Below are 18453 nucleotides of genomic sequence, written 5' to 3'. Positions count from 1 at the left end.
AGGAAGCACGTTGCAGTGCTGCATTCAGGTGGTCTCCACAAATCCAGAACATTTGATGGAGGCCAGCACCGTCACAGAGTGCCCGTTGCCTGCCCCTGCCTGCGCTCACAGGACTGCCACGCAGCACGGCGGTGACCAAGCTGCCAGAGCACTCAGGCCTTACACCAAGGCAGGGGGTCAGAAGGAGAGTGTGGAAGTGGAAGGAGGACAGCACTGGAGAGCCAAGGGGTGGTGTTCCCTGGTAGTGCTGCCATGCCAGGAACCTTTTCCCCTCCATCTGTGGACACAGGAACTGTCCCTGCAGCTCCAGAAAGGCCTTGGAAGGAAGAATCCCAGGAAAAACATAGTGGTTTAACGGCCCTTTGGCTTTGTTAGATGAGGAGAGAGCAGGGCACCTTCAGAAAAGAAAATCACAGAAGGAATTAGAATGGGGACGACACCTTTATCAGAAATGAAATACCATGAGCAACTACAACAAATTCAGAAGACAGTCTGGGTCTGTGATGAATTACATTATAAATGCTATTCATCATTTTATTCCTTCAGAAGAACATCCAGCTATCAGTTTGCACATTGCACCCTTGAGCTCCTGGTTCCTCATGCTGTAGATGAGGGGGTTCACTGCTGGAGGCACCACCGAGTACAGAACTGACACCACCAGGTCCAGCGATGGGGAGGAGATGGAGGGGGGCTTCAGGTAGGCAAATGTGCCAGTGCTGAGAAAGAGGGAGACCACGGCCAGGTGAGGGAGGCACGTGGAAAAGGCTTTGTGCCGCCCCTGCTCAGAGGGGATCCTCAGCACAGCCCTGAAGATCTGCACGTAGGACAGCACAATGAAAACAAAACAGCCAAAGAATAAAAAGGCACTACCCACAATAAGCCCCACTTCCCTGAGGTAGGTGTGTGAGCAGGAGAGCTTGAGGATCTGTGGGATTTCACAGAAGACCTGTCCCAGGGCATTGCCTTGGCAGAGCGGCAGTGACAGTGTATTGGCCGTGTGCAGCGCAGCATAGAGAAACCCACTGGCCCAGGCAGCTGCTGCCATGTGGACACAAGCTCTGCTGCCCAGCAGGGTCCCGTAGTGCAGGGGCTGGCAGATGGCCACAAAGCGGTCATAGGCCATGACGGTGAGGAGAAAATACTCTGCTGAAAGGAAAAAGACAATCAGGAAGAGCTGTGCAGCACATCCTGAGTAGGAGATGTCCCTGGTGTCCCAGAGGGAGTTGGCCATGGCTTTGGGGACAATAGTGGAGATGGAGCCCAGGTCGAGGAGGGAGAGGTTGAGGAGGAAGAAGTACATGGGGGTGTGCAGGTGGTGGTCGCACACTACGGTGGTGATGATGAGGCCGTTGGCCATGAGGGCAGCCAGGTAGATGCCCAGGGAGAGCCAGAAGTGCAAGAGCTGCAGCTCCCGCGTGTCTGCCAATGCCAGGAGGAGGAACTGGGTGATGGAGCTGCTGTTGGACATCTGCTGCCTCTGGGCATATGGTCCTGTCACAGGAGAAAAAGACAGTGATAATTTAGGGGAGACTTCTGCAAGCAAAATCAAAGCCATTTCCCACAGACCACCCCCCCGTCACACACAGACATCCCTCTCTTTTCTCGGAGACCTTCCTGCAGCTGTGTGGCTGCAGCCCTGCTTGGTGCTGGCCGTGTGGGCGATGAAGAGCAGGGCATCTGCCCACGGGCTCTTGACCAGCCAGCCCCACTCTGCAGCAGTGGGTGGGGGCAGGGACCAGTCCTGGTGTTTAACTTTGTCCTGTGAAACCAGTGCCAACGCAGAAGGGCTGGTCAGCGTCTGCAGCGCCAGTGCTAAGGAACGGGAAGGGTGAAGGCATTTTAAGGGAGTTTTAGTTTTTTTCACAGCTCCCCCCATCTCTCCTGTTGCGTATTCTCGGATGTCAGAAAAGCAGAGCATTTTTGCTGCCCTCAGGTGGAACAGAGTGAGGTCTGTGAGGCAAGAGGATTGCCTGTGGGTGAGTGCACAGTGAGGGGAGGTGGTCTGTCCTGCTGGTTCCCAGTTTCTGTGGGCTTGCACCTTCCTGAGATGAATGGTGGCCACACTCCCATGTTACCCTGAAATACCACAAGGCACTGCTGAGAACAGACTGACCCACCACAGACCAGTAAAGGTTGTAGGCTTTCATCAGAACTCAGCATCCCACCCACAGCAAAGGATACACAGCTCATTTCACCCACCCCAACAGCGTTTTCTCCATCACAGAAACTCTACGCCTCTACGTGGGGCTTTCAGATCACTAATGGGTGCGAGGGGACAGGTTTCCATTCTGGAGGGCAACTCACTGCTTGGAAGGGAACTTCAAGGAGGTAGCCAAGTGCCCTAACAAGAGCATCAGGTTCAGGGAGAACCAGCCCATTGCCCAGCCCCACATAGGGCATTGCCCACAGCCCCACAGGTGAGAGGAAAGCTGGGACACTTGTTCCCATGGACACACCTGCAGGAGAGGACCCACAAGGTCAGAGTGTGACTCTGCAGCTGAAACACCCATCCCCAGAGAGCCTGACAGCAAGAGCAAGAGAATAAAACTAACCCCAAAAGGCAGAGAAAGAAGTAAAATTGCACTGACGGTCTAGGTAAGAGTGTCCAGGGCGAGCGTGCCAGGCACTGAGGGCAGCGCTGCCCTTGCCCAGCTCTGCTCGCCACCTCCCACACACCAACATTGCCGGGCAGCTGCTCTCAGCCCCTGTGCTCTGCAGAGGGACCGGGGCACGTGGCTGCAGAGCTGCACCGCGGCTCTGCTGGAGCTCTGGCTGCAGAGGGGGTGGCTCACACCTCGGGACCCCCAGCCCTGAGGGCAGAGGCTTTGCTGGGGGGAGAGCAGCCAGGGGGATGCCTCAGAGAAAGGGGTCTGCACTGCACATGGTCAGAGAGAGCTTTCTGATTCTCCTTTCAACAACAATTCTGTCTGAAGTTTCCTACCAGTCCTTGCAATATCCTGGATGTCAGGAGATTTTCCTTGTGGGAGGTATCTCCCTGTGCCAGGTCTTTCCCTGTCAGTGCTCACAGACCACATCTCTGCCTCTGTGCACTGGCCCCGCACAAACGTGCCTCTCTGCAGGGCACTGGCTGGGCGCAGGGTCCTGTCCGCAGGGGGAAAAGGGCAGCTCAGAACGACCCTGATGGCTCCAGCAAAGGTGCTGCTGCTGCTGTTCATAGGCGGAGGAGTGGCTGAGGGCACTTCAGGAGGCTCCTGGCAGACCTCCTCATCACTCAGAGTTACAGCTGGCAGTCTCAGGGACATCTTCCAACTCGAGATCTCCATTAACATTTCTGCCTTCCCTCTCCTGCCCCCAACAACAGAAAGCTGAAAACACAGATTGAGGAGAGCCCTGGATTTATCACAGCAATCCCTGCGCTGACCTTCGATACGAAAAGTCTCATCCAGACACATTCTGAGGGTAACCTATCCTTGTAAGCAGCGCTCAGCCATGCAGCACACTCTCAACAGCAGAGAGATCCTTCCCTCTCGGGGCTCAGTCCATACGCCCCCAGAGCTGTGGGGAGCCCCCCGGCAGGCTGAGAGCTGCCCCTGGCAGGCGGCAGAGCCCCTGCCCCAGCACACAGCCCCCGCGGCTGCAGGGACCCTGCTGGCAAGGACAGCCCTGGGCACCCCTGCCTGCACAGCCACCTTCACAGCCCTGCAGCCGGCCCTGGCACAAGGCAGCCCACATGCCCTGGCCCTCCCACGCTGCAGCAGGGAAGCCCTGCTCTGCAGCACACTGGCCTCCTCCACAGCAAAAGGCTCCCACACGGTCCCACAGGCTGGGGGTGCCCCAGCTGCTGCAGACCCGGCTAGCAACTGCAGAGGCATTGCCCTGCAGCCACACACTTACCCGCTCAAGGGCTCTGCAGATTTCTCCAGCAGGGAGCTCTCAGCAGCCTCCCACCAAGGTCTGCTTTTGAGCTCTCCCTGCCTCCCTCCTCTGCCCCTCTGGGCTCCCTCCAGCTGTCCCTGGGGCTGCAGGGGAACCTGCTGGGCAGCAGGATGAGGCAATCCCTCATGGGCCTTGCCTCACCTGGGGGGACACACTTATTTCCAGCACTGGCAATTCCCTTACTAGGAAAAGTTTTCTGCATGAGTCACCTTTTGTTAACCCTTCAGTAGCCAGCACAGAAGGAAGACTGCAGCAAAGGATCCAAGTACTCCTAAAGGAGCGTGTGTGTACGTGTGTGTCTGGTGGTTCTGCAGGCAGGGCAGGGAGGATGTCCTCAGTGCTTCAGTAAGCCCTGCAGAGCCCATTTCAGCACTTCATTGCACAGTCCGAGGGCTCAAGACTCAGCTCTCCTTTGCCCAGGCCACGTCTCTGCTCTGAAGCAAAGCCTTTGCACCCACGGGCTCGGGGACACTTGGTACCAGGTTGCCTTATGGCCAGGCAGAGCTGGGCTGGTGCCACAGCTGGGGGGCTTCAGCCCAGATGTGCAGCAGTGCCCTCAGCCAGGGGCCCACGCAGAGGCAGCTGGAGCCCGTCCTGTTGCAGACAGAGCTGTGACACTGAGGGAACCAAGTGCCAGGGCAGGTGGCAGAGCTCAGCACAGCTGCTCGGCAAGGACAGCAGCCTCCAACAGGTCCAACATTGAAAATGGAGTTTATGCTTGTGGGGCAATTCCAGGGCACCCGAAGGAGCGTTCCCTCCTTCTGCACAGGCCACAGCCTGCCAGTGTGTGACCTGGGGCCTGCACTCTGCTGCTCTCCTGCCTCACTCCCCCTGGGAGATGAGACTCCACCGTTTCTTTGCTCCTAGAACCAAGGTGGACACGAATGATGCAGGGTTTCAGATCCAGGGGAGCATCACAGCTGCTGGCCCATCTGGCAGCTGTGCTAGAATGCCGATGCAAAGAACCTGCAGACACCTAAAGGAGCATTGTCACTGTGCTGCCCTGTGACTGTCGGCGGGTGGTTACTTGACCACTGGCTTGCAGGATCCCACCAAGCCTCTGTCTCGCTGCTCCCCTCCTTCTTCACTCACCTTGATGTCTATAGGGTTGTTCTCTCACATAATTCTCACTCCTCTCCCGTTGTGTTTGGTCCTTTCTGCCATAGGGTATCACAGAGGTGCCACTAGAATTGCTTATTGGCTCAGGTTTGGGCAGGGGCTGGTCCATTTTGGAGTCAAATGAAAGTGGCTGTTATGGCCATGGAGTCAGCTCTTGGTCTCTTCTCACCTCTGCCAGCCCTACAAACACCTCCAAACCACTCCCAAACCCCTGCCATGTAAACCCACAGGATCTCTAAATTCCCCAAGAAGATGTGAGGTTATTGATCCTAAGGCTTCCTCACGCTGCTTAAATAAGACTTTTCCCCTTCCTCTCCCTGATGTAGGTTATTTCAGAGCAGAGTTACCCTGAACCACACCTGTGTCACCTGGGCCAAGCTCAGACATGTAACAACAAAAATAATAATGGGTACCAAGTGTCCAAGGTCACACGCCAGCAAAATATTTTGCTGCAGCGCATGCTGGGGTGGTGGGCAGAGGTCACTGTGAAGGTGAAATGAGATGTCCCTAAGGAGAGCAATCCATGCTGTCCCTGGGACCAGAGACATGCAGGGCTGGACTGTGCAGTGCTGCAGGAGAAGGCATTGCTGCCAGTGATGCCTCTGCAGCCCCAGAGGACATGTGGTTCCGGTGAACCTCATACCCAGAAAGGACAAGGTGCTTTTGATTGTGTCCTTGACCATGGACATCCCGTGATGCAGGGACACTTTGAAAATCATTGGTCTGTTTCTCTATTGCCTCAGCACAGCGATGACTTTCAACAGTGCTGGCTAACTGGGGAGGCCCAAGAAGGCTGAATGTTAGTCAAGTGGTGCCCACCTACAAGAAGGGTAGGAGGGAGGATCGGGATAACTACAGGCCTGTCAACCTGATCTTAGTGCCAGGGAAGGTTGTGGAGCTGATCATCCTGAGCGCCATCGCACAGGAGCCGCAGGAAAACCAGGAGGTCAGGACCAGCCTGCATGGGTTTATGAAAGGCAGGTCCTGCCTGATGAACCTGATCTCCTGCTGGGACAAGGTGACCTGCCCAGTGGATGAGGGAAAGGCTGTGGATGCTGTCTACCTGGACCTTAGGAAAGCCTTTTGGCTCCACCTCCCACTGCATTCTCCTGGAGAAACTGGCTGCTCATGGCTTCGGTGGGTGTTCTCCATGCTGGGTTAGAGCTGGCTGGACAGCCAAGCCCCAAGAGGGGTAGTAAATGGAGTGACATCCAGGTGACGATGGCCCATAAGGAGTGGCGTTCCCCAGGGCTCAGTGCTGGGGCCAGTCCTGCTTCAGAACTTTATCAATGATCTGGATTGAATGCACCCTCAGTGAGTTTGCATACAACATCAAGTTGGGTGGCAGTGCTGATGTCCTTGAGGGCAGGAAAGCTCTGCAGAGGAATCTGCACAGGTTGGATCATTTGGATGAGTCCAGTTGTATGAGGTTCAACCAGGAGAAGTGCCAGTTCTGTACTTGGGTCACAACAGCCCCACACAAGGCTACAGGCTTGGGCCAGAGTGGCTGGAAGGCTGCCTGCTGGGGAAGCACCCTGAGGGTGAGGGTTGACAGATGGTTGAGCATGAGCCATCAGTGTGCCCGGGTGGCCAAGAAGGCCAATAGCATCCTGTCTGGTATCAGAAAGAGCGTGGCCAGCAGGACCAGGGCAGTGATGGACCCCCTGTACTCGGCACTGCTGAAGTCAAACCTGAAACAACGTGTTTCTGTTTTGGGCTCCTCACTTCAAGAGAAACGTTGAGGTCCTGGAGCATTTCCAGAGAAGGGCAACACAACTGGTGAAGGGTCTGGATCCCTGCTTGGATGAAGAGTGACTGAGGGGACTTGAGTTGTTTAGTGTGGGTAGTAGGAGGCTCAGGGGGGATCTTACTGCTCTCTAGAAGTACCTGAAAGGAGGTTGTAGATGGGGTGGGTAGGAGTCTTCTCCCAGATAACAAGTGACAGGACAAGAGGCAAGAGCCTCAAGTTACACCAGGAGAGGTTCAGATTGGATATGAGGAAAAACATCTTCACTGCAAGGGTGCTCAAGCATTGGAACCAGGGAGCTGGTGGAATCACCAGCCCTGGAGGTGTTTCAATAGAGGTAGATGCAATTCTTCATGGCATGATTTAGTGATGGAATTGGCCGTCCTGAGTTTACATTTGGATTTGATGATCTTTAAGGTCTTTTCCAAGCTAAATGATTCTCTGTTTCTGTGCTTCGATGATATTGCAAGCCTACCTAGACAAGTTGCTGAGAAAGTTGGTTTAGGTGACCCTGCCTCAGCTGGAGGGGTGGACTCGATGACCTCCAGAGGTCAGTCCAACCTGAAAAAACACCATAGAGCTATAAAGGCATATATAAAATGTGTCAACACAAGTAGAGGGGCTGAGCTGAAGATGAGCTTGTGGGAAATGGCTTGTGGGAAAGATATTTGACAAATCTGATGAAACAAGCATGCTTTTCTGTGGTCAGGACCTGGGCCAGAATGAGGGTGATGGAGGGGTGTGGTATTGGGAGGGAAAACGGTCTCAGGAACTCCTCATGCAGGAGGACGTGCCTGGCTGCGAGGGGCCTGTGAGGTCAGTTCTGCCTCTGGAGGTGACAGGCCAGCATCAGGAACGTGGCTGGGACAGTCCCTCTGCCAAGGGACCCCATAGGCCCCATCCAGGAGAAGGGCTCAGATAGAGGTTGTTTTTGCCTGGGGACATGATGGGACAGCAGCAGGCACATGGCTTGGTCATGTCCCTGGGAGAAGCTGAAAGGCCAGCAGCAGTTACGTGGTTTGGGAGACCATGTGAGTATTCCTTCTCTCTGGTGAGAGAGCAGAGCATAAGAAAAGGCTTCCTGGCTGCATTCCCTGCTGGAAGGGTATTTTCTGAGATGGTAAAGCCTTTCCTGGGCAGGGGAAAACAGCAGGAGAGAGGAAAAAATGTCACCAAGTTTCAACTAGGAAAGCAGAGACTGGAGCTCAGCAGGAAGAACTGTCACTGCAGGGGTCCTGCTGCGGTGCGAGGGCTCAGCCAGAGGGAGCCTGGATCAGCCCATGGTTTGTGCTTCAAGGAACAGCCGGTGAGAGTGGAGGTACCTCAGCGAAGGTATGGCAATGTTGGGGTGAGAGCAAGGCAGGGCAGCGAGATGGTGCCTACAGCCTGCAGGGAAACAGGGGCAGGGCTCCAACCATGCAGGACAGCCTATGGTGGGGATGGCAGAGGGCACTGGCAAGGCTGGAAGGCACCAGTAGAACCCAGGTCTGTGTCCCCTTGGCTGTGGCAGCTGTCTCTGCCTCTGAGGGCCATGACAAGACATGATGTCCTCACGGCACGGGGGCATCGTTGCCTCCTTGCAGGCCCCATGGGGAAGCTGGAAGTTGCTGTGCCATTGCTGTCCTTCACTGGGCATTGGATGCCCACCTTCCATGGTCCCCAGGAAGAGCCCTGAGCCCTGTGTGAGGGACAGCACCGACCTCCCCACAGGCTGCAGGTCACGGCTTGGCCTTTCTGCTTCATCAAGCAAGCCAAGGCTTTGCTCAGCAGCAGAGCTGCCTGCACAGCGCCTTTGCCTTCCTGCCCTCACAGCCTCCAAGGATGGGCTCTAACAAGGCCATGGGGAGGCTTTCTCAGCCATGGCCCTCAGCGGGGCCCATTAACGCTTCCAGGGGCTGTGGGCTTTGCTCCTGACTTGGTGTTCTTGAGAGGTTTCTTCAGTCTCCTCTGAACACCTGAAGTCCACAGCACCACAGACACCCTGGGCTCATGACGAGGCAGAACGCCCTGACAAGCCCAGTCTCCTCCATCAGGGACATCTGGTCTTCAAGGTTGGCTCCTACACTTCATGAGATAAGTTTCAGCCGTACAGTGAAAGAGAAAGGCAGGTAATGAGCACTTTGGGGAATTGATAGAAGGCTTTTCCAATTGCTATTGATGCACAGTGTCTCCTGAGGAGGTGCAGACAGGTAGGAAAAGCAGTCCCTGGAGCTAATCACTGCGTGGACAGCCTTGCTCCTCAGCTCTCCAGCCCCACGATTTCTGTCCTCAGCTCCATGAGACTTACATCACTTTACATCAGACTTCTTCAACCAACTCTGCAGCTGAATATAGCAAATTCTTGGCAGTAATTATTGGCTGCTTTCCTTAGAGAACAGGGTGTACACAGGAATAAAAGAGGGATTAATTATCGTGTGTGTGGGGGGGGGTAGTGGGTTAGAAATTAATAAATAAAAAATACATTTCTCAGCTGTATAATTGTTAGTTCAAGCAAATCCCCATGAGGTCTATTGCCACTACTGAAGAGTTGCCCATAGGGAAAATTACAGGCACCTACTGAAAGACAGTCCAGCTTTTCCTCTCTGAACCTTAAAGCAGAAGCTACATAGGTAAAATGGATTGGAGTGATCAAAGAGAAAGAGGAGAAAGGTATCTGGAGATGAACTTCTTAACCCATAGTTGTAAATCAGGAAACCAGGACGTCAGAATATTCCAATTGACTTCAATTTCATAGAAGGCGCAAACTTTCTGGAACTCACGACAAATATTAGAATGTTTTCCAATTTTTTTTTTTACACATGTATCTGTAGAAATTCTCCCACTTTGATCTACGTATACGCAACAACTGGTATTAAAACCAGCACAGACTCTGCCTTCAGACGCCAGCTTCATATCTAATGCCATTCCAATTTGCACAGCTCTAGGGGCTATTTCTCACACTTCTTCCTGCAAAGCCTTCATGGCACCTGCAGGGTCCTTGGCCATCTCTTCCATTGCTGTGCATCTCGTTATCGCTGCCTTCTCCCATTCAGGAACCGCTAACCAAGGAGTAACCGAGGCCACACGCAGGCTGATGATCTGGGCTATCATTATGACACCCATTACATCTGAGAAGCTCATAGGCCACTAGGAGGCACGTGGTCATGAAGGCGAGTTTGAGGTCCCTGGAGTGTCCCGTTCCCTTGGGGGATTGGCCATCAGCAGCCCAGCTGGTTATGGCTGCAGTAAGAAAGGCACTTGGACTCTGAGACAAAGTGTCATTTCAAATGGCCTTGGTTAGAGCAAACTCTCTACACACAGAGACAATCGTGTCAGCTGTATTCCGTCCCTTCCGAGGCCGGGAACACGGAGTTTACAGCGTTGGGAGAGTGGTGCAGCAAGTGGTGCAGATCCTGCCTGCAGAAGGGTTATCCCACATTGTCTCCTGTGAGCTCTTGAAGTGTTTTGTGCCAGGGAAACCCATTCCAGTCATCACTTCTCGTGTTCTAAGAGGAGATGTTCACTTGGGAGTTGGTAACTGCAGTCCCAGACAAAGGTAAGGGCGTGCGGTTGGCCATTCACCAGCAGCTTCCTGCAGATTTCTTCTTCCAATATGGCTTGTTCTGCAACCCAGGGACACACTCAGCACAGCTCAGCCTGAAGGCCAAGAGGTACATGGAGCACAGCACAGGCCTGCTCAGGTTTCCTGTGACACTCATCACTAAGTCCTGCATGTGCAAAGGTCTTCTGCTCAGATTCTCTCAACCTCCTGATGAAGGTTAGAAGGAGAACGACATCTCCTTTAGACCGCTAGAGAAAGGGACCTTTACTTGAAGGCCTTGGTTGAAGGGAAAGTAGAAGATGATCTGCAGGAGCGGGCTGGAAACTAGGACCATGCGTGGCAATCAGTTAGCTGAAGGGAATGTGCTCGAGCTTGTAGGTCACTAACCCTGGGAAGACAAGGAGTGTGAATAGACACAACAATTAACATGATGAGCCATGCTGAGAGAGCATAGGGGAGTGGGGGACGGATGCTGGGAAGGAAAGGTAACACCTTGCTGTTAATTGATGGTAGTTAACCATGAGTTGGGGATTGCCTAGTATGCAATGCTTAGCTTCAAGAACCAATCTGTTTAAAAAGCGCAGCTTCAAGAACCAATCTGTTTAAAACGCACAGCTTCAAGAACCAATCTGTTTACAATGTGCAGCTTCTGAAATGTATATGAACTTGTGCTACTGTACAATAAATTGACATTGGCTTGTATCACCCTGCCGCCCGTCAATCCATCGCAGCAACGATCCCTGACCAACATGGCACAGACGCTTTCTGGACTTGTTTTGAACAAAAGACAAGGCAGGAATGGTGAAAAATGTAGATGGCACCTTTCAGTCAAGAATGGGTGACTCTGGTAAAGTCGAAATCAAGAGCAAGTCAACAAGACAAACTGTAGCAGGGCTGAGTAGAGAGGAAAGATCCCCTCCACCAACCCTTGGGCAGTGCTCTTCCTAATGCAGCCCAGGATGCCATGGGCCTTATTTGAAAGGTGCAAAGCCAGGAGAAGAGGAGGCTTTGGGGACACCTAATAACAGCCTTCCCATATCTTCTTGGGTCATATCAGCAGGAAAAGGCAGCCAGGTTCTTGCCTCTTGTGCGTGATGGGACTGTGAGGGCCAATGGGCATCAGCTGAAGCAGGGGAAGACAATGTCCTTCCCCATGAAGACAGTCAAGCAGTGGAGCAGATGTCCCACAGAGCTTGTGCCATGTCCATCCTTGGAGCTTTTCAAGCCCCACTTGAAGGAAAGCCTGAGCTACTTGCTTCAACCCCATAACTGATCGTTCTCTGAGCAGCATGTAGGCCTGGACACCTCCGGAGGTCCCTTCCAGCATGAATGATTCTGGATCTCCATCCACCATGGATCTTGCCTTCATGATGGCAGGGGAATCACTCCGGTTTCCAGCAGCAGTTGAAACCTAACAGAAAGTGTGTCAGATGACCTGCGACGTTCTTTTCCCACTCCAAGCTTTGCTGCTCAGATGCAGGGCTGCTTGGCTGCTTCCTATGGATTCCTGTTCTTCACCCTTTCCTACCTTTTTCCCTCCTTTCCCATGCACAATTGCTTCTCCTTGACCACCCTTGTATCCTCCCATGCAAGTAGCCCACCTCTCCTTTCCCTTTCCTCCCTGGCCATTGTCTGTCCCCCTTTGGTGATTCTGAGATTTTCACCATAGGTGGCCACTCAGAAGAAGGATTGATCATCCCCCTTGACTCAGCATCATCCCCCTTGACACAGCACTGTTGTGGCCACATCCGGGTGATCTGTGCCTGGGCTTTGAGGTTTCTCATTCTGGAGGAGTGAGGAAAAACTGGAGAGCCTGTGGAGGATGCCTGCCTGGATGGAGCCTGTGGAGACAGACTGAAGGTCCTCAATGTCTTGAGACAGGCAAAGTGGAGCCTCAGGGCACCACAGTAATAGCATGCACCTGCTTGAAGGGGGGTGTCAGAGATAAGGGAGTGATTCCTGATAGTGACAGGAAGAGAAAACCTCCGCAAAGTGCTGCTTGGAAAGGTAAGATTGGATGTGAAGAGAAAGAAATGTCCCTCGGAGGGTTGCCCTCTGATGCCGGAGTTCACCCAGAGGGTGCCTGGATTGTCCCATGGCTTTGAGCTTCAAGGAACAAGCAGGGATGAGGGGAGAAACTTCAGAAAAGGCAGAGAAATGCGGCTGTGAGGGCTGGGTAGGAAAGCAAGGAAGAGTCCAACCGCCAGAGTGGAAAGAGGTGCCACATGGACAGTGTAGGGCAACTTGCAGTGGAGATGGCCCAGGGCTGCAGCAAGGCGGAATGGCCCCACAGGGGGCTGAGGCCTCTGTCCCCCTGGCAATGGCAGCTGCCCATGCCACCAAGGCCTGTGACAGGAAACTTGATTTGGAGGGTCTTCTGTTCTGCCCTCCAAGAGCCTGGGGGTCAGGGCTTGGTCTTTCTGCTTCATAAAAAAATCCAAATGTGTTTTGCAGCATTACAGCCACCGACACAGTACCTTTGCCTACCTGCAGGTCTGGCCTCTAATTAGCTCCTCTAACGAGTCCATGGGGACGCTTTGTCAGCGATGGCCCTCAGCGGGACCCATCAATGTTTGAAGGTATTTTCAGTGTTGCTTCTGACTTACATTCCTTGAGTGGTTGGTTCAGCCTGCTCTCAGTAGCTCAGGTTCATGGCAGGAGCCCCCAATGCCCTAACGAGGTATTTGCCTTTTTGTCATTTCCTTCAAGTCTTGAAGAGCTGTGCAGCTAATTGAATCTGTTCCATTCACGTAGATAAGAGAGAGGATTTCAAAGTGCATTTGAAAGTAATTATTTTTCATTTCATAGGTTATATTTTGCTCCTTATTAGGTTAGAGAGGAGGTTCTAGCAGCAATCTCCAAGTGATAATGATGCAGAGGATCTCCTCAGGATATCTGGACTGGTAGGAATCGCAGTCCCTTGAGGTCTGACACAGGATGGACAACCTTGCTCTGAATGTCCCCAAGACCACCCTTTTTCTCATTGTCCCCTGGGACTCACATCCCTTCTCCTTACATCAGACTTCTCCCCTCAGTTCTGCAGGTGGGTGCTGCAGCTCCTTTGCACCATCCCCACCTGTTTGCCTTAGAGGACTGGCTGCACACAGGTGCAGAAGAATTATTCAGATCTGCAAGCAATGTCAAGAATGATCAAGTGTCATAAATAGGCCAACAGCCTCCACAAGCAGATGCCAATTCCAAGCTGTCTCTGATGAGGTGCCTTTCTGCAAGGGACACTCTCATGAGAAATCTTTTAGGCTGTTAGATACAGAAAGATAGATCTAAACACAAGGGAAGAGCTGGGTAAGGAGACAGTTTGGCTGCAGGAAGACACGCAAGTTTTTTCCTTCCTGAAGTAAAAACAGCAGCATGGGTGAGAGGTACCTAAAAGACCAAAGACTAAAGGGAGGAGAAAACTGGTGAATAACTGAAAGAGCCTTTGCTGAGACAATCTGCTGAAAAGATGACTTCAGAAGTCGTCACTGTCTCCTGCCCAGGTGCAAATATGTTAAAGATGAGAGAAAATAAGGGTGTGGTATAACCGTAATAATAATGGTGAAGTTCTGGTATAAAATCAATATTTCCTTGAAGTATCGCTTTTGAAAGCTCCTTGAATTGGCAGAGGTCACTTGTGAGAAAGGACAAGTCAATGTTGCAACTGTCTTGGAAGGAGTCCAGAAGTGCAGCTCGGGGAACCACAGGCTGCACAAACCCCCATGGTGAGGGGTGTGCCACCAGTTAGAGTCCCCTTGGGTGACATTTCTGGCACCTGGTCGGGTAACTGTCCAGGTGGACTTTCCAAGGGTAAATCCTGCCTCGCCAAACTGACAGCCTGCAGTTGTGCGTGAGGAGCTCCACAGTGGATGTCATTGCCCTCAGCTTCAGCAAAACTGTTGTCATGGTTTTCATCAGCGTTCTTCTGCCCAAGTGAGGCCATGACACTCTCGGTGCGAACAGAAAGAGATGGGTAAAACACCAGCTGGATGGTCAGGCTGAGAGAGCAGTGGGGAAGGGCTCACACCCCACCTGGAGGCCACTGGGACATACTGGGGCAGTGTGGGCTGAAGAGGGTCCCAATTGGAAAGTCAGCCAAGTAACGACAATCGCACCAATGTGGCTACATGTCATCCTACTTTGTTTAGCAACTTTGTCATATTTATACTTCTAATACACTGTTCACGCGGCAGCTGCCTGACAGTCATTGGTTGTCGGTTACGTATTCCTGTTACCTGTTGATTGGTTGTCATGCTGCAAGCGCCTAATAAGGATGTGCTAACCTAGCGGTTTTCATATCTTGCTTGGCATCCGGCCTTCTTCTTGTACAATGCTCATTATTCTTTATTCTGCCTATTCAAGGACAGTACAAGATCTTCAAAGTAACTTTGTAATCTGCAGGCCAGGGTTGTCCAACTCCTGCAAGGGTACAGTGTGCCCTCGTTCTGCCAAGAATTCCCCTACACATCCCCCTTTTTCTTTTTGGACAACCCAGGCTCTATCAACAATTGATTCCAAATCTTTCTTCATACAGGAGAAAATACAACAAAAGATAACAAGCACAGCAAAGATAACAACAAAAATTTAATCCCTTCCATCAATCAGGTTTTCTACCAGCCAGTGATTCCCCATCCCTTAATTAAGCCACTCGTCATAAGTATTTTCAGTAACACTGTGTTTCTTCATATTATCTTGCAGTTGGGAAAGCTTTTTGTGAATGGACTCAGAATGATCAGCAAGATTCATAGAGCACATTCCCTCAAAATCCTCACAGCCGTGTCCTTGTGCTAATAACAGAAAATCAATGGCAGCTCGATTTTGTCTTAAAGCATGTCGTATACTGTCGACATCAGTGGTGCGTCATCTAATACTCTGGAGGTAATGTTAATTTGTTCTCTCTCCAACAAGCCAACTGTCTCAACTGAGTGAGAGCCTTGGCAGAAGCAACTTGTGGTGTAAAGAGCGATGCTAAAATGACAGATGGACGTTCCCACAACTCAACATCATCTGTACATTCAGGTCCCAATTGGTATACACTACGTCTGATGCGTTTAAACTTGTTACTTATGTTAAGCATTTGATGGATACTAGGGGCAAATAATGTTAGTTTGCCAAAGTAGCATGGTCCTCCCTGTGCCCTTGCAGGTACGGCGGGCCAGGCACCATCTCTGCAAACGAGGAATACTCCCCGAGGCAACATCTTTGCTTTTTCATTTGTCTCACCAGACCATGAAACAGGCCAAGTCCAACCGTTACAGTAACCGGTGATGTTAGAATGCCAGGGGGACCCAGGGGCAATCCAAGTATTGTAATTTCTTGGTTTGTGGATCCTAAAATTACCTGAGTCAATGCCTTTCTTGTAAAACCCCCAAAACAAACAGTAGTTTCCCGGCATAGATCCTAAGATGTCAAGCTCCTGAGGTTCCATGCCGGTAACATTCAGGCCCTGTGCAATTTGGAACGCTTGAGCCCCCGAGGGGTGCCTTGGAATACCAAGTGATTTGCACCAATCGGCTTGCACAGATCCACTGTTGATGGTGCAAAAGTCATTTGCTGCTTGGTCGAGGTAGTCGGAGTATATTTTACCTGTTGTCCAGTGCCCAAACTCCTTCATATGGTTTAAAGGGACCCCAATCAAACAGGTACGAAATGGGCCAGATGGGGTAGCTAACGATAAGCAAAATGGATCTTGCCCTGTCTTGTTGGCCCAGGTAACCCACATGTTCATTTGTGGTTGGACAGGAACCCATGCTGTTCCTTGTGAGGGCATGCTGATGATTCCTATCAGCCCTACAAGCAGATCAAACAATTTCATTATCTCGCAATCTTGTTCCCAACTGACAAAACAAGCACCACAAGCCAAGAGCTTGTCTTTTCTTTGTAGCTAAAACAACAGTTACGTTTTTTGTCAAGGCCCACCAAGAGAGAGCTTCTATTCTGCTGTCAATACTTTCTGGCATCCATATTGCTGGAAAATGTTGATTTGGCTTAAGGTTCAAAAATTCCCTACAAGTATTTTCAAAAGTAATATTAGCAAAGCTCTTTTGACAATCTAAGTACAAAGCATCATCTTTTCGCAAGCGGCTACAACGTATAACAAAATTCTGTCTACAGTTACCACAACTTAATATTATTGCTGCTCGTTCCCTACAGTTTCCACAAACAGCATTCTTCGTATTACAAATTTTTGTCAAAACAGCATTACAAGCTCGTGACCCAAATGATTGTCTTCTCGCTGCTGTCAACAGCACGTCTTCTATGGTAGGATGGGATTGGCCCAAGTTCTGCACAGAGTTTGTTAAAGACTGGTTGGAGATAAAGCTGTCACCTATATTTTCTCCGTTCCTCTGGAGTTGACATGCAGGGCGGACAAATCTGCTAGGGACCCATAGAGGTCCTTTATCTGTGGAAACACAAAAATATCCTCTACCGATGAACAACACTGGACTGGGTCCTTCCCAGTTGCCTGTAGTCATGTTCTTAGAATGAACCTGTAACCCAGGAATGGCCTGTGTTTGACTTCCCTGAATAGCCTGAGGATGTATAACAGCGGGGGCCCTTCTCTTCCTTCTGTCAGGGACAAATAATTCAATGTCAACAACACCTTGTTTAATCGCTTGGTTACATCAGTCTTTTCTGGCGTCTTTCATGTCACTTAGCTGTTGTCCATGCGGCATCACACTCCATTTGATTGGTCCCGGAGTGGCGCCCACACGCTGCTCCCCCCTTGTGCAGGCATCCTGCTTTCTCTCATCTTTCTGTCCAAGTCTCTTACCTCTCTGCGAATGCAGTTTCTTTGTCTCCCTTGGCCTTGCACATGTCCTTCACAACACCTGCAGCTTGTTAGAGCTGCGGCCTGTTATTACAACCAAGTTATTTGGTCTGGATTGCTCATAATTTGCCAGTGTTCTTCCAGCCACTGCACATTTTGGAGTCTGTTTTGACTTGCATCACCACAATTGGTGACACCAACGTGCTGATGTGACCCAGTAAGGGGTATCCTAAGGAGACCCTGAGACTGTGCCGACATGACCCCGGTAAGGGGTGTCAGGAGCAGATCCTGAGATTGTGACCAGTGGGTTGCTGGGGAGATGGAGCCTGGTGAAGCGGAATAGCGCAGCGGGGCGGCTGCAAGATCCAGGGAGACCGTGACACCAGAAAGGTGAGCCACCAGGGACAGCATGGGGACTCATTTAAGGAAGATACCATGGTGCTGTCAGTGTGGAAGTTAGTGTTACAGTGTAGGACAAGGCCTCAAGGACAAGAGTCCAAGTACTGATAGCCTGATGAATAGAGACTTGCTAGAACTTGTAGGGCACAAGCCCTGGGAACAAAGGAACAAGCTAACTGCAGACCCCTGAGCCGTTACAGCTGAGGAGGCAACCAGACGGACAGAGAAACAAGTACCCAGATAAGGGAACGGATAGCGCCGATATGTAACTTTGTTAATCAAGAAAGCCGCGTAGAAAGAAACCCCCCCAGTTTTGGAATAGAAATTGTTGCTATGTCAAAGTAAACTAATCAGTTCCTATTGTTCTACCGGTGTGCCTTAAATATCAGCCAATCAGTGGTTTTTACGCTTAAGATTTAACCAATCAGCGTGTAATATGTAGAAGGTAGAAACATATATAATTGTAAGAAAATAAACCGACAACTTGCTTGCATCAAGCCGCGTCCCGTCTCTTCATTCGCCGCAAATTGGTGACCCTGACGTGATCCGGTGAAGGATCTGATGTGGAGGGGCTCTCGAATCGCCTAACTGAGCGACATGCAGCGAATCCCACAGAACTTTGAATGATCTGCTGAAAGGAAGCGGGAGCTGGCCGGCCATAAATCCCTCCGGAGTTGAGAGGTGAGCTGTGGGAAATCCGTAATGGGGAATCAGGTTTCATCCCCAGAAAGAAGCGTCTATGAGCTTATGAAAGGTCTCCCTAACAAACATAAGAAAAGTATTTCTGGGCATGACCTTAAAGCAATGCTTCAGTGGGTGCAAGTAAATATGCCTGCAGTGACCGCAACTACAATTCTCACGCGGGAACTTTGGGACGATACAGGGGTGAAATTGTGGGATTCTGCGACAAAGGGCAATACTGAGTCCCACCGTCTGCTCTCTTTGTGGAGAGTTATTTTTGAGACTCTGAAAGCACAAAAAGAA

General features: G+C 51.3%; 1 protein-coding gene and 1 long non-coding RNA gene across 2 annotated transcripts; one reads left to right on the top strand and one right to left on the bottom strand.

The window, feature by feature from the left end:
- Positions 1-529: 529 nt before the first annotated feature.
- On the bottom strand, positions 530-1483 carry LOC121082237 (olfactory receptor 14C36-like). Its single transcript, XM_040581591.1, has one exon. It carries the CDS (start codon positions 1466-1468, stop codon positions 530-532), a length of 939 nt encoding a protein of 312 aa, XP_040437525.1. The 5' UTR covers positions 1469-1483.
- A 5259-nt stretch (positions 1484-6742) lies between these two features.
- Positions 6743-18221, top strand: LOC121082241. Its single transcript, XR_005825945.1, has 3 exons — positions 6743-6753; positions 15680-15681; positions 17968-18221. It is a non-coding gene; the product is annotated as an uncharacterized LOC121082241 (long non-coding RNA).
- The last annotated feature ends 232 nt before the right edge of the window (positions 18222-18453 follow it).

This window comes from Falco naumanni, unplaced genomic scaffold (assembly GCF_017639655.2).
Source record: "Falco naumanni isolate bFalNau1 unplaced genomic scaffold, bFalNau1.pat scaffold_46_arrow_pat_ctg1, whole genome shotgun sequence".
NCBI lineage: Eukaryota > Metazoa > Chordata > Aves > Falconiformes > Falconidae > Falco > Falco naumanni.
This window is presented reverse-complemented; position numbering and strand designations above follow the sequence as displayed.

Excerpts from the sequence above, each read along its gene's own strand:
- LOC121082237 (XM_040581591.1), bottom strand. The coding sequence starts at position 1,468 with ATGTCCAACAGCAGCTCCATCACCCAGTTCCTCCTCCTGGCATTGGCA.